This window comes from Cornus florida, unplaced genomic scaffold (genome assembly GCF_030987335.1).
Source record: "Cornus florida cultivar Cherokee Brave unplaced genomic scaffold, ASM3098733v1 CherokeeBrave_3.0.0_Hap2_Chr07, whole genome shotgun sequence".
Classification (NCBI taxonomy): Eukaryota; Viridiplantae; Streptophyta; class Magnoliopsida; order Cornales; family Cornaceae; genus Cornus; species Cornus florida.
In genome coordinates, this window is record NW_026775577.1 from 49315292 (window position 1) to 49330099 (window position 14808).

General features: G+C 34.5%; 3 protein-coding genes and 1 long non-coding RNA gene across 4 annotated transcripts; 1 reads left to right on the plus strand and 3 right to left on the minus strand.

Annotated features, from left to right (window-relative positions):
* The first annotated feature begins 1513 nt into the window (after positions 1-1513).
* LOC132267171 (14-3-3-like protein) lies at positions 1514-4270 on the plus strand. The gene is made up of 4 exons (XM_059768250.1): positions 1514-2282; positions 2926-3048; positions 3670-3786; positions 3992-4270. The coding sequence occupies exons 1-4, from the start codon at positions 1782-1784 to the stop codon at positions 4043-4045; spliced, it is 795 nt and encodes a 264-aa protein (XP_059624233.1). The 5' UTR covers positions 1514-1781; the 3' UTR covers positions 4046-4270.
* Positions 4271-5578: 1308 nt separating this feature from the next.
* Positions 5579-7615, minus strand: LOC132267667 (putative WEB family protein At1g65010, chloroplastic). Its single transcript, XM_059768795.1, has one exon. The coding sequence runs from the start codon at positions 7594-7596 to the stop codon at positions 5710-5712; it is 1887 nt and encodes a 628-aa protein (XP_059624778.1). The 5' UTR covers positions 7597-7615; the 3' UTR covers positions 5579-5709.
* Positions 7616-8043: 428 nt separating this feature from the next.
* LOC132267668 (uncharacterized) lies at positions 8044-8667 on the minus strand. Its single transcript, XR_009469044.1, has 3 exons — positions 8603-8667; positions 8425-8475; positions 8044-8200 (listed from the first exon to the last, which is right to left on the minus strand). It is a non-coding gene; the product is annotated as an uncharacterized LOC132267668 (long non-coding RNA).
* A 2384-nt stretch (positions 8668-11051) lies between these two features.
* LOC132267172 (histone H3.3) lies at positions 11052-13280 on the minus strand. The gene is made up of 5 exons (XM_059768251.1): positions 13143-13280; positions 12591-12662; positions 12397-12473; positions 11794-11884; positions 11052-11616 (listed from the first exon to the last, which is right to left on the minus strand). The coding sequence occupies exons 2-5, from the start codon at positions 12660-12662 to the stop codon at positions 11446-11448; spliced, it is 411 nt and encodes a 136-aa protein (XP_059624234.1). The 5' UTR covers positions 13143-13280; the 3' UTR covers positions 11052-11445.
* Positions 13281-14808: the final 1528 nt, after the last annotated feature.

Here is a 14808-nt window from a genome sequence, read left to right on the forward strand (position 1 = left end):
CCGTGTGTGTGTGTGTGTTTGTATATATATATATGTAAATATTCACATATATAGACACAATTACCTGTATATCATTTTCTTTTTCTGGTTTTTTATTTTTTTGAATCTATTTTCTTTACTCTTTGTATATGTATGTAAATATTCGCATACATGGACACAATTACATGTATATATCAATTATTTTTTTCCTGCATTTTCTTGGAAATGCTTTAATTCAGGACAATAACTATGGCTAGAGGAGAGGTTGTGAAGATCAGACGAAGAGGCACATCATCGAGAGGAGAGAAGAAGTTGAAGGCGTCACCGTCAAGGATCTGATACCTGAGGTCCGATTATGGCGATGGCGTTGGAGAAGAGATTGTAGCCGTTTGAAATTGTTTCTCCATCGATGAAGAAATAGAGTCAGCGAAATTTTGAGAAATTGAGATTTTGAAGGGATTTCTTGACAAAAATTGGGGGAAAAATATAAATTGAGTTGCAGGAGGGTCTGGTAGTTGTGGAGTCAGTCGAGGAGGGGCAAATGAATTGTTCTGGTTAGAATCCTTAGATTGCAGGATGAGGGGAGAGTGAGCTAATTTCTGGTCCTTGGTGATGATCATCGTCTTCCCATGGTATAGAAAGAAAGAGAATCTGGGTATGAATGAGTTATAGATTTATATTGTCATTGATTGCAAGGTGGGGGTGAGAAATTGAGAATGCTTTGTATTTGGGTGTGTGTGTGTGTATTTATATATGTATACAAACATACCTAAATACAAAGACGTGTGATACAAGAATGATAGTAGTGGTGGTTTTGGAGTAGGGATGGTGGCGGCGGCGCTGCTGCTGGTTGTAGGGTGGGGATGGTGGTGGTCCCAGTGGTGGTTGTTGGTTGAGAGAGAGATTTTGGAATTTGATGAATAAATGGAAATATTTTTCTATGTGTGATCTCAACCCAGTAACAGTTTATATAAACCAGACTGTGCAGGTTGGGGATGGTGGTAGTGGCCCCGTTGACTATGGTTCTGACGGTGTCGACATTGATTTGGGTTTATCTGTTGGAATGGTTGTTTCAGATAAAATCTTGTCGGAATTGTGGCTGGTCTTCGTTGGAGTAGTCGATATTCTTAACCGGAGTAGTTTGCTCATCGCCACTATCGTCCGATTTGCTACTGCTTGCCATCTTTGTTTGAAGGACAGCTGTATATGCATATATTTTAGAGAGAAACTAATGGGCAATTTTGTCTTTTTAAATTTGTTAATATTTTGTTTAAAATGAATTAAAAAAATGAGAGTAAAATTGTCTTTTTGCACGTTTTTAATGGTGTTAATGACAAAAAAAAATAAAATTGAATCTAAATGATAGTAATTTTCAAAAAATGTTTCAATATAATATTTGATCAAATTAGAAGGATGTCGGTAAAATTAAACCACTATTAAATAATAATAATAAATTCAATTTCTTTTCTTTTTCTACTATTTTCATCCAATCAAATATTAACCCTTCAAATTTGTCCAAATGATCGGAGGCAAGAAGATTTGAATTCGAACTGAATTTCAGACTTCGAAGCAACCTAAATGAAAAAGTGAACCATAGCTCACTGAAAACACTAACCACGGTGCACCCATAGGTCTCAACTCTCAACATCTCTCTCCACCTTTTCGCCCAAAAATCAAATTGAATGAATGAACCAGAGAGAGTCCAATAATTGCTCTTTTCGTCTCTCCGGATCTTCCGATTTCTCCTCTCTTTCTCTCTCTCTAAAATTCCTTCTTTCTCTCTCTAAAACTCTCTCACATCAATGGCGGCCGCATCCGCCTCTCCCTCCCCACGCGAGGAGAACGTGTACCTGGCCAAACTCGCCGAACAAGCCGAGCGCTACGACGAGATGGTTGAGTTCATGGAGAAGGTCGTCGCCGCCGTCGACGGTGTCGGCGACGAGCTCACCGTGGAGGAGCGCAACCTCGTCTCCGTCGCCTACAAGAACATCATCGGCGCTCGCCGAGCCTCCTGGCGGATCGTATCGTCGATCGAGCAGAAGGAGGAGAGCCGAGGCAACGAAGACCACGTGAAGACGATCCGAGACTACAGATCGAAGATCGAGTCCGAGCTCTCGTCGATCTGTGACGGCATTTTGAAATTGCTCGATTCGAAGCTCATCGTTTCGGCTTCCAATGGTGACTCCAAGGTTTTCTATCTGAAGATGAAAGGTGACTATCATCGGTACCTTGCTGAGTTCAAGACCGGAGCTGAACGGAAGGAGGCAGCTGAGAATACACTCTCGGCTTATAAATCGGCTCAGGTAAGTTCGGATTAGTTTCATTGAGGTTAGTGTTTTGATTTAGTGAATTTTAGCTGTGTTATCTGTTTGGTTGCTGAGAAAATATAGGAAAAGTAAGCATAAACTAAAACTTTGAGTTGCATGCTTTTAACGCAGAGGGGAACTGAAAAGATTCTCACAAAAAGAAGAAATTAGAAAAAGGAAAATCAAGTCAAGTAAACATAATCTACCTTTGCCTCAAAAAATTCTTCTATTCCCTTTAATTTTCACCCTCTCTCTCAGAAACCAAATACAATTGCTATATTATGTATTGCAATGTTGAATTTGTGATATTGATGTCTTGGGCTTATATCCATTCCACTGTTAGTTATTTTAAAAATATATGTATATATGTGTATATATATTATCACCAATCGGTTAATATTTTGTTTGTTTGATTTGGCAAATGAAAAATTTAGATGTTAAATGCCCTCAGATTTAAGTTTTTCTGCAACATTAAAATATTGTATATCTGTGTGTGTGTGCTTGTGAATTTTATTTGTTTGTACTATTTTCTATGCCAGGACACTTGGAATACAATAATTCTGCATAGATTCAGTAATTAAAGTGTTGAACTAAGATTTGTTTTAATTATTTAACATCAAATATATTGTGGTCTTCACAGGATATTGCAAATGCAGAACTAGCTCCAACACATCCAATCCGTCTAGGCTTGGCTCTTAACTTCTCCGTGTTCTACTACGAGATTTTGAATTCGCCTGATCGCGCTTGTAATCTTGCAAAACAGGTGAGATCTCTGAATCTTGTATGGTCATCCCCTAAGATTTTCTTAACACATTCTGAAAATTGGGCTCGGTTTATTATCCTAATCTCGTGTTCTCACTGTTGCTAGGATGTTCACATTGGTTTTCTTAGAATCAGTAGCAAATACCCGCAATTGCATAATTTGTGCAATGCCTTATTGTTTAACCTTACAAAGAGTTCCTGTCTGATATACTGGATTCATATATTTCTTACTGGCAATTTGCATATATGTAGAATGCCTTGTTACCACCACATTCAGAAAATTGGGCTGGGTTTATTATCCTAATCTCGGGTTATCGCAAATGCTAGGATGTTCATAGTGGTTCTCTTAGAATCAGTGGGAAACACCTGCAATTTGCATATGTGTAGAATGTCTCGTTGTTTAATCTTACAATTCCTTAGAATCAGTAGGAAATACCTGCAATATGCATATATGTTGAATATTGTTTAATCTTACAATTCCTTAGAATCAGTAGGAAATACCTGCAATTTGCATAAATGTAAAATGCTTTAGTGTTTAATCTTACAATGGGTTCATGTTTGCTATTCTGGATTCATGTGTTTCTCACTGTTTTTTTTATATGTTTTTTTCTGTTATGCAAAGGCTTTTGATGAAGCGATTGCAGAGTTGGATACCTTAGGGGAGGAGTCCTACAAGGACAGCACATTGATAATGCAGCTTCTTCGCGATAATCTCACTTTGTGGACTTCAGACATGCAGGTGATTGTGTTTATTTTTTTGCTCGGGGGCAGGGATATAGGGTTAATGCCAATCAATAAATTGGAACAACTTCGAATTCAAGTGGAAATTCGAGCAAGTTTCCACTTGAATGGGATTTTCAAAGAAATGGTGGTGTACCAATTGTGTTGTCTCTCTCTGGGGTAGTTTTAATATTTGAATCTGCTGTTGCTTGTTTTTGATTCAGGATGACAATGCGGAGCAGATCAAAGAAGCACCCAAGCCTGAAGGTGAACAATGAAGTTTGTTTAGGATTAATGGTTGTTAGTTAGGTTTTGTAATAATTTTGCTTTTTAAAATCCAAGAGCTGCTTCTCGGGTTTACTGTTATAGTTTTAGAAGGCAAATCACTGTTTGTTAGTTTGTTGTGTTTGATTGTATTATCTTCTCTCTTGAAGATATATGTTTATTATTTTGTGGCAATACTATTTTTGCTATGGTTAGTTTTTATCTTGGATTTTTTGCTATTGTCACAGAGCAGTTGGGATTAGAAGGGTTTGTTTTATTTTTCTTTTTTTTTTTTCCCCCAATTGAGTTCATGTTGCAAATTTATTTATTCTTATTTGTTTTTGAGTTTTTATATTTTAACTATTTGATAAGCTTTTCTTTTAGGATTGATATTAAATAAAGCTATAAACATAAATACAAGGCATGAGCCAATTTGTGCACTTTTTACACCTTTTTGGTCCTTTAAAGTTGGCTTGCCGTGACCACTTTCTATTGGCTATTATTAATTTTTTAAGCAAGACCAAGGAAAAAAAAAAGAAGAGAGAATTTATGTACATACGTGCCACAAAAGCATCAACAAGGATCACAGTTATGATCCATGTTTATAAAACGAGTAATGCAACAAAGTTCAACAAAGACTCGTTAGAACTTATTTTAATCACTAATTTTCCCGTCAAATTGGTTGGTTATGTAGTCGATAAATATAAAGAAAATGATCATTGATATATGATATTTTCTATGCAAAGAGAAAGTTAAGAGTTCAAGATCTGTGAGAATGATCATTGATACGTGATATTTTCTTTCCGAAGAGAAAATTAAAAGTTCAAAATTTGTGAGACGCATATTGTGGATGTTTGCGAATATTTGAACTTTCAAATTTTTTTTTTTAAAAATGTTGCATAAGCAATGAAAAATTGTGCATTACATAATCAATGTGATCGAGGTTCAATTGGCTCATGTGCGTGTATGAATTATTTACCCAAAAAAAAAAAAAAGGAAAAAAAAGAAAAGAAAAAAAAGAGGAGGGATTTTCAATCATATTCTCTATTTTTTGTCATGTGTTGTGAAAATAGCTACTTGACCCTTTTAACCTTCCAGAGAATATTTTTTTTATCTTAGAACCTAAGCTAACAGTGAGAATATGTATTTTTCTTTCAACATATGCGCAACTCTTGCTTGCTTGTTAGAGAATATAATGTCACTTTTGTTGGAGTTGTGCCACAGACCTGGACCTCTATTGGTTTGGTTTAAATCATTGTACCATCAAGTTTCTTGTGATTTAAACAGAGATGCACCCTAAAAACTAAAGCAAGCTAAGAGTGAATATATATATGTGTGTGCGCGCGCGCGCGTTTTTGTATATATATATTTATGATAAATGATGAATTTTGACCCCCTAACATGACACTTTAGATCAATTTTTCTTATATTTTTCGCATTCTTCATACTAAGAATCTTGAAAACTATTTCATACCAGTATTTTTTGTTATAAACTGTACATCACTTCAATTAAAAGGAGAAATTTCTCAACAGTAACATACAGGGTGTTTAAAAAAAAACTAGTTCTACTTTTAACTAAAAGACTGTAAAAAAGAGCACGAGCTGGAAAAGTCAAATATACGAAGTCTTAGCTCTGCATGCGGAGAAGTTATATATAGGAAAATTTTGGTAACACTGCTTATTCAAGGGATAGTGGTTCTTTTTTATGAATACTTTTCCTCACGAGAAGATCTCCGAATCTTCGTAACAGTGCTTTCCTTTTCCTCTGTGAGTGTTTATCACCATCTGCATCATCAAAATGAGTCCCATCTAGGTGATCAAAATCTTCTGAATTTGTTGTTTCTCCATAATCCATGAACGAAGACCCTCTGCGCTGATGGCCTGATGATTTTCGTGTATTGTGGTCCATTTTCGGCGAATCTGCAGTATCAAATATTGAACCCTTGAGTGCTTCAACTTTTTCAGGGTTACCATAATCCATCTCCAATTCCGAATCTTCATCATGATTATTCTGGAGTTTTAAATTGTGAAGATCGAAACTGATAGTTTTGTAGATTCTTTCGTTCTCTTGCTGCTCCTTAGCCATTGAATTCGGGGACTTGAATATCCATCCTTCCTCCTCGTCCTTGGCCTTTGACACCTTTGTTGATGCTGCAGAAAGCAATTGCTTCAACTCCTTGATACTTTCATGAGCTGCAGCCTCATTGATCCTAAGGTTTTCGTTTTCCTGAGTTAGGAGATCCAAGGCCTGATTCTTGTCGGCTAGATAATCCTTGAGTTGCGAATTTTCGCCTCTAGCAATGCCAGCAGCTTCTTTGGCAATGTTGGCTTCATTAATGGCCTGCTTCAGTATATCCCTTATCTTTTGAACTTCCTTCCTAGATGCCTTGGTCATGTTTTCGGATGCTTTTAGGGACTCGGTCAGTCTAATGTTCTCCTGTTGTGCATGAGTCTTCTCTTCTTCAGCTCTTTTTATGCAACTAACAAAGCCCATTTCTTTGTCATTCCATGCCAAAAGCGACTCCTCTGCTTCTAATCTCAGTCTCTCCACCGTGTTTTTGTTCAGCTCGCTTTCTTTCTTTGTTTCGTCCAAAAGCTTTTGATACATTTCCTCAGTACTCCTCACCATTGTCTTCAATTGCTCTGCCTCCCCTTTTACGTGCTCTAGCTCCACACGAGTTGCACCTAGTTTCTCCTTTGTTCGGTTGGATTCTGTCGCGACTTCTTTCAATGCTAACGCGAGATCATCCAAGGCCTTCTTGCCCTTCTCTTCTGCCTCAATTGCCAACTTCAGTTCATTTTTAAGCGAGTTCATCTCATCAAGTAGGCTTTTGGCTTTCGACAAGGCAACTTTTTCACCCTCTTGGGCAGAAGCCAGCTTCTCTTCTGCCAATTTGAGTTCGGATTTGAGACTTTCAAACGCCTCTTTCATGGAATCAATGTTGTCATACTTTTGAGATACATCAAGAACTCCACTATTTTGCCTAGACAAAACCTTCAACTTTTCCATCTTTTCACAAAGAGAAACATTTTCGATCTTGGATTCTTCGAGTTCAACTTTGTTTTCCTTGAGCTGTTTTGTATGGGAGGCCACTGTCTCATGCATTTTGGCTTCCGATAGCTTTCTTCTCTCCATTTCAGCTTCGAGTTCCTTAATCCTTTCCTTACTTTCAGACAATAAACGCATGGCGTGACTCTCAGAGAGTTTCACATTAATCAATTCCTCATTCACCCTATCTAACGACGAGTCCCACTCTGCCAATTTAACCTCAAACTGTTTATTAGCCCTGTCGAGTTCAAGATTCAAGGACTCTAAATTCGTTTCTTTGATTTTCAATTCTTGTTTTGTATTAGACAGCGATTCTTTCACAGAATTAAGCTCCGAAGTTACCTCCCTCACCTTTCGAGAAGACAATGCCTCACTTAGCCTCATGTTGGCCTCTTGAGCCAACACCTTCATCCCTTGAAGTTCATCGAGTGCTCGGTCTCTTCCTTCCTCTGCCAATCCCAATTGCTCCTTCGTTCTCCTTAGCTCTTCCTCAACATCAACCCTTTGCATCTGCATTGTAGAATCTCTTCCGATCTGATTCTGCATCAAATTACACAACACCATCATCACATTAAACCAAAATCTAGTGCAATCAAATCCATTGCATTCAAAACACAAAGGCCTTGTGGCCTAATGGTATCTCCTCTTCTTTCAAAAATGAAAGATAAGGTTTCAAATCTCCCCGAGAATGTTATGGGAAGGCTTGTGGCCAAACCGTATCTCCTCTTCTTTCAAAATCGAAAGATGGAGGTTTTAAATCTCCCCAAGAACATTGTGGGAAGGCTTGTGCCCTAACGGTATCTCCTCTTCTTTCAAAAACGAAAGATAGAGAGTTCAAGTCTTCCCAAGAACGTTGTGGGAGTTATTTGTCGCGACACACACACACAGCACAAACACACACAAAATCCATCAAAACCAGAACTTAAAATATAGAAAATGGGATCAATAATACGATACCTCGGGCGATTTCGAGATCTTTGAGGGCTTTCTATGGAGAGGTTTAACAGCTTGGGTGTCAATTTGTGAAACCAGAGTGTCCCTTCTACAAATTTTTGATGCAGAGATGGTCCTAGAAAGAAGAGATGTGTGTTTTTTTTGCCCAAATTCGAAATACCCAGATCTAGAAACCACCAAAATAGCACAAATTCAATCCAAATAACGTAATATTAGGGTTTTTGTTGGTTATATTAGGCTTATAGGGATTAACCAAACATCATCCACTAAAATAAGTGTGAAAAACCATGAATGAGATTAAGCAGAAAAAGTGGTAAACCAATAAAACCCTACAAAGCAGAGAATAGAACATGTTGGAGAGAGAGAGAGTGTGTGTGAGAGAGAGAGTACCTTGATTTGGAATGCAGCATGTTGAATTTGGCTCTGTATAAGTCCTGCCTCCTGATAAAAATGATACAAAAATAGCATAAAGCATTCAAATATAGATATAGGATGAAATTGTAGAGAGAGAGAGTGTGTGTGTGTGTGTGTGTGTGCGTGTGAGAGAGAGAGAGACAGAGAGAGCTACCTCCTGGTTATGAACAAGTCCGAAGTTGGCGGGGTTTGCACTAGAATGAAGCTACTGTTTGGCACTTTGCAGCATAGAGATTGATGAGAGAAGATTTAGATTTAGATTTTAGACCATGTTTGGACATTCTAGAATGTTGGAAAGTCGGAATTGGAAAAAAAGTTTAGTTTGCTAGATTGACAATTTCAGAGAAGATTTAAACTGTTAGTGGAAAAAATAAATTAATAATCAAGGAAAAAATAAATGAGTTATTTCTTTGTATGGAAAAAAATTGAAATTATGGAGATATGGAAAAGATTGATTTGTTAAACAATAAATTTTTGTTTATGATATAGAATAAGTGAATTATTTCTATGTTGTGATTGTGTTGAAAGCATAAAATCTATGATTTCAATTATTATTATTATTATTATTTTGTCAATTTTGAGCTACCAAACATAATAATGTTAACAAATATCATTGAATTTTTTTTTTTTTTTTTTGTTTTTTTTTTTAAGATTTCAAAAACTATAATTTTCACTTTAAGCAATTACAACCAATATATATATATATATATATATATATATATATATATATATATATATATATATATATATATATTAGCGAGATTTCAAAATTCAGTACTGATTTAGGTTCAGTATATATTTTAGGTTCCCAAACACATGGCGAGATGTAACAGTGTTTTGGCGAGATTTCAAAAGTACTGATTTATGGTATATTTATAGTAAAAATACTCTAATGCTCTTAAATTATTGATGATGTGGCATTGCCCACATGTAAATTCGTTTTGTTTATAATAAGATGTTATTAGTTGATGATATATTGTATTATTAATATTCTTTTTCGAGAGGTCTTATGAGTTCTGATCAACTTAGTCACACAATTTATTTATTTATTTATTGGGTATCACTTTTTTGCATTCACTCTCATTTTATACGATTTAAATTTTTATCAAATACATTTTCGTCATTTTATCCAGCACAATAAGTCTACATCAGAACTTGTTGACATTGGTAGTTTGGTGCTTGGAAAATGTCAATGGTTTAATAAGTATGATTTGTGCCTAACTTAGTGGGTTGGACTAATTTGCAATGCCTTAATAAGTGTGATTTGTGCCTAACTTGACAAGTGTGATGGTATAATTATTATCTGAAGTTCAACTTTTTAAAGAATAAGCATTTAATAAAATTTACTTTATCAATTAAGGACATTTTAGAATACCTAATATATATATATATATATATATATATATATATATATATATATATATATATATGATTAAAAAAAAAAGGAGAAAAGGAAATAGCTCTTTATTTTAAAGTTCCATTTAAGAGTTGAAAGGGAAAAATAGTTTTTATTTACAATATGGTGAAAATTTGAAAGAAAAGCCCAATAAATCCAGTTGTCTTTTTAAATGTTAGGACACAATAGAAAGTAAAAACACAAGTTAATAACCCAACCGAGACCTAAAGAACAATTAGAGACCAGGCTAGTCCTACTAAAAAGTTCCAGAAGACGCGGGCTGAGCCCATACTTTTAAGGGCCAAAAATACAGTCCGGTTCAATAAAAATAGTGTGGGCCAAGCGTATGGAAAAACCTTCCATTCTCATTTTTTCTCAATTCAAATGTTTGGTAGAAGGGAAAGATGAGGAAAGATCGGAAGAGAAAAGAGAAACAAGTGTTAAGTGTACATCTTTTTTAACTTCCGAAGAACAAAAACGAAAAAGAAAAAAAAGGAAAAGGAGAGAGAACATTAAAAACACATAATTAATTTATACAGTTTAGAGGAGAGCATTAATTATTTGACCTATAAATAATTAAGTACTTTTTATTTGGCAACCAAATTATAATTTTTTCAAAAAAAGTATATTTTACACCACAAAAATTTCCTTCTTAATAAAAACAAATCATGACAAATCAAATATCGATTACCCAAATCAATTACTTAAAACATGATAATCACCCCATGATAATCACCCTATGAAATAATAAATTATCAAATTTTCTATAGAACAAATTCTCGGGGCTGAGGGCATGGTTTTTATTCTGGTACGTTTTTCGATTGTGCATGATGGGCCTTTTCTATTTGTTTATTCCTTGGCTCTGTTTTTTCATTTGAGGAATTTACTACAAAACATTTAAAATTAAATTTCCTCTAATTCAAAATAGAAATAATAAAACTCTAATTTTAAATCAACAATTTGGGAGTTCCAAGCATAAAAAATTCCTCTGAACTATGAAAAAACTAAACATAGAAAATTTTATTTGGGGGTTCCAACCATAAAAAATTCCTCCGAACTATGAAAAAACTAAACAGAATTCGGGACCTAACGATGTTCGGTTCTAAACATAGAAAATTTTAAACTTTTAGATGATAACTGTACAAAAGAATTTGATTAGTTTGAATCATACGTCATGCATAATCACATTTATTACATGAAACCGAAGTTAGCAACAAAATAAAAGCTTTAATAAAATATTAAGTTGGATACAAACCTAAGACATAAATTCAAATATAAAAATTAGCAAATTAGCAACCCAAGCCAACCAAGATTTAGGAGTTGGGAAGCAGTTTGAACAAACCTAAGACATTAATTCAAATATAAATTGTTCAACACCAATGGTGTGACAAAGGAAACATAGCTTCAGAAAAAGAAAAAATAGTAATAAATCCAGGTAGTATTTCATTCCCCAAAAACAAACACTTCCTCCATTACACTGCACACCACCAAAAACAGAACCACCATTTAGTCTAGTTTTCAGAGCTAGTCCTATATCACAAGAGTCTTTTTAACTAATAAGAACAAACACCCACCAAAAACACATTCCAGACACCCCACATTTAAGCGCGCTCACCCCTGATCCTCCTAGCCAACTGAATGTCCTTGGGCATGATGGTAACACGCTTAGCATGGATAGCACACAGGTTGGTATCTTCAAACAGACCTACAAGGTATGCCTCAGCTGCCTCCTGCAATGCAAGCACAGCATGGCTCTGGAAACGCAGGTCGGTCTGCAACCAAAAAATACATATCAGGCACAGATCACAACCCACAAGCCCCAACCAAATTTACAATACAGAAACAAACATTACATTTAACAAGAAGACAGACATAAACCCACAAACCCCAACCAAATTTACAATACAGGAAATTACATTTAACAGGAAGATTGACATAAAAAGCCATACCTTGAAGTCCTGAGCAATTTCACGAACAAGCCTCTGGAATGGCAGTTTCCTGATTAGCAGCTCAGTACTCTTCTGGTACTTGCGAATTTCACTGATTAACATAACACATATATATATCAAAATCAAAATTAAGCAAAACAACAGATACAGAAAAAAGGTGGGAAAAATAGAAATCTCTCTTTCTCCAACAAGGAAATTGAAATCTTTGAATTCAGATACCGAATTAACATGCAAATACAGCCAAAACACTTACAAAAGAAACAACCTTTTTTATAATGAAAAAAGAAAAAGAAAAAGAAAAGTGAAATTTATCTTCAAATTCGCATGAGCAATTATGATGTCAGATTTAACAAGCAATTACAGACAAAACACTCTCAAAAGAAACAAAAATTAGATAGCTTTTTATTTTTCTGGTAAAGGAATTGGAATTTAACTTCAAATTCAAATGAACAATTAACATGCAACTATAGTCAACAAACTTTCCAAAGGAAACAAAATAGAAATCTTCATTTTCTTGGATAAAGGAATTGAAATTTATCTTCAGTTTCCCATAAACAATAAAACATGCCATTATAGCCAAAGCACTTCCACATATGGGCTTACCGAAGGGCAACAGTACCAGGACGGTATCTGTGAGGCTTCTTAACTCCTCCAGTAGTTGGGGCAGACTTACGAGCAGCCTGAAACAACCCAATTTATTACAAATATAAACCAAACACAGATCCAACGCTTATAACAAATATATATATACACACACACACACACACGCACACACGCTTATACACACATATACAGACCTTTGTGGCGAGTTGTTTCCTAGGAGCCTTTCCTCCAGTTGACTTACGAGCAGTTTGCTTGGTACGAGCCATCTAAATGTGAGTAAAATTCATATAATTAGCAAGAAATTACCCAAAACATACCCATTTATACTTCAATCCGGAAAAAACCTAACTAATTAGCCACATATCTTCACAGAACAACAATTCAATCACAAATAAAAACCCTAACTTCAATTATATTTCTGTATCAGACGAACCAAACGATCAATATATTCACATATATCATGATCAATATATTCACATATATCATGGAATAAAACTGAAACCTTATATAAAGAGAGAAAATTTCAACAGATCCATCAAACAACATAAACCCTAACTTCAATTCGAGTACTATCCACCGAAAAACAACAGACAAATTTGCTACCTTGGAAAGTTTATACAAGATCAGAACGAAACCCTAACTCTAGAATTTCAAAAGAAGCTCAAGAAACAAAATTCATCACATAGAAATCAATCGAAGCAAGAAATAGAAACCCTAATCTAATTCTTGATTCAAAGAGACTTTACCTCTCAATCCACAGAAATCAAAACTCTTGGCCTTTTCTCTCTCTTCTCTACCACGGCAAAATTTGAAACGCTCAACGGTTTATGGATACATACAGCATGCAGGTGTGGGGAGTAAAAGTGAATCGGACGGTTGAAAATGGCAATTCGTGTGCTTTTATCCAACGGTAGAAGATTTGGCTGGTTGTGTTTTCTGAATTGATGTGGACGGTTAGGATTAACTCTAGAGGTTGTGAGTCGGATCGTGAACAATTGTAAGTCTTGCTGTTGCTGCTTGAATTTGTTTCTACTATGCTTTGTGGGTCGGTAGCAAATTGTTTGGGCCTCGTTGTTCTGGGTTGGTAGGCCTTTGAGCCTGTTTGCTCCTCTTGTACACTTTGTTTCCTATTTAACCCTCCTTCTAACGCGCAAGGTGAGCCACTAAGGAAAAGGTGTATTGATTTCTTACTAATAATATATATATAAATATACATTTTTATTTATCGGGATTTTTTTTTTAATAATTTCACAAATTTGATAAAAATAGGTTGAGGTCACTTAAAACTTGAAAAACAAAATAATTAGTATTTAATACGAGGTGGGTAACGGTTATAAAAATTCCATCCTTCTCTTAACTGTCGAAAATAGTGAATTAGCATTGGTTGGATACTATTTTTCCGAAATCCCGGAGTACTCTATACGTACTCTTGTTGCAAAGGTTAAAGTTTTGATTTTTTTTTTTAAAATTATATACTATATATAGATATATAGATAGTTTGGAATCATATACCATTTAGCAACAAAAAATTATTATTTTTTCGTTAATCTAAATTTATCTACAAGCTAGATAGACTCATTTACAGCTTGGTTTGATAATCATATACATATAAAGCGCACAATTTTGATATATCACATCTTAAATTAAATTAATTTGATGAAAGTAAAAGTTCAAGACTATTTCCCCCTGTAATGATAATTAAGTAGGATTTATTATTTCCTTTATTTTGAAATTAATTACAATAGAATGCCACCGCTAAATGTACATTCGGTCTGGGTTAATATAGGTTAACTAAAAATCAATTTGTAATTTGTGATTATGATTAATCTCATTCATATTGTTTGGAATGAGATTTCTTACTAATAATATATATATAAATATACATTTTTATTTATCGGGATTTTTTTTTTAATAATTTCACAAATTTGATAAAAATAGGTTGAGGTCACTTAAAACTTGAAAAACAAAATAATTAGTATTTAATACGAGGTGGGTAACGGTTATAAAAATTCCATCCTTCTCTTAACTGTCGAAAATAGTGAATTAGCATTGGTTGGATACTATTTTTCCGAAATCCCGGAGTACTCTATACGTACTCTTGTTGCAAAGGTTAAAGTTTTGATTTTTTTTTTTAAAATTATATACTATATATAGATATATAGATAGTTTGGAATCATATACCATTTAGCAACAAAAAATTATTATTTTTTCGTTAATCTAAATTTATCTACAAGCTAGATAGACTCATTTACAGCTTGGTTTGATAATCATATACATATAAAGCGCACAATTTTGATATATCACATCTTAAATTAAATTAATTTGATGAAAGTAAAAGTTCAAGACTATTTCCCCCTGTAATGATAATTAAGTAGGATTTATTATTTCCTTTACTTTGAAATTAATTACAAT

Excerpts from the sequence above, each read along its gene's own strand:
- LOC132267667 (XM_059768795.1), bottom strand. The coding sequence starts at position 7,596 with ATGCAGATGCAAAGGGTTGATGTTGAGGAAGAGCTAAGGAGAACGAAG.
- LOC132267171 (XM_059768250.1), top strand. The coding sequence starts at position 1,782 with ATGGCGGCCGCATCCGCCTCTCCCTCCCCACGCGAGGAGAACGTGTAC. Across the intron at positions 2,283-2,925 it reads CGGCTTATAAATCGGCTCAG|GATATTGCAAATGCAGAACT; the intron begins GTAAGTTCGGAT and ends TGGTCTTCACAG. Across the intron at positions 3,049-3,669 it reads CTTGTAATCTTGCAAAACAG|GCTTTTGATGAAGCGATTGC; the intron begins GTGAGATCTCTG and ends TGTTATGCAAAG.
- LOC132267172 (XM_059768251.1), bottom strand. The coding sequence starts at position 12,662 with ATGGCTCGTACCAAGCAAACTGCTCGTAAGTCAACTGGAGGAAAGGCT. Across the intron at positions 12,474-12,590 it reads GGAAACAACTCGCCACAAAG|GCTGCTCGTAAGTCTGCCCC; the intron begins GTCTGTATATGT and ends GGGTTGTTTCAG. Across the intron at positions 11,885-12,396 it reads CCTGGTACTGTTGCCCTTCG|TGAAATTCGCAAGTACCAGA; the intron begins GTAAGCCCATAT and ends TATGTTAATCAG.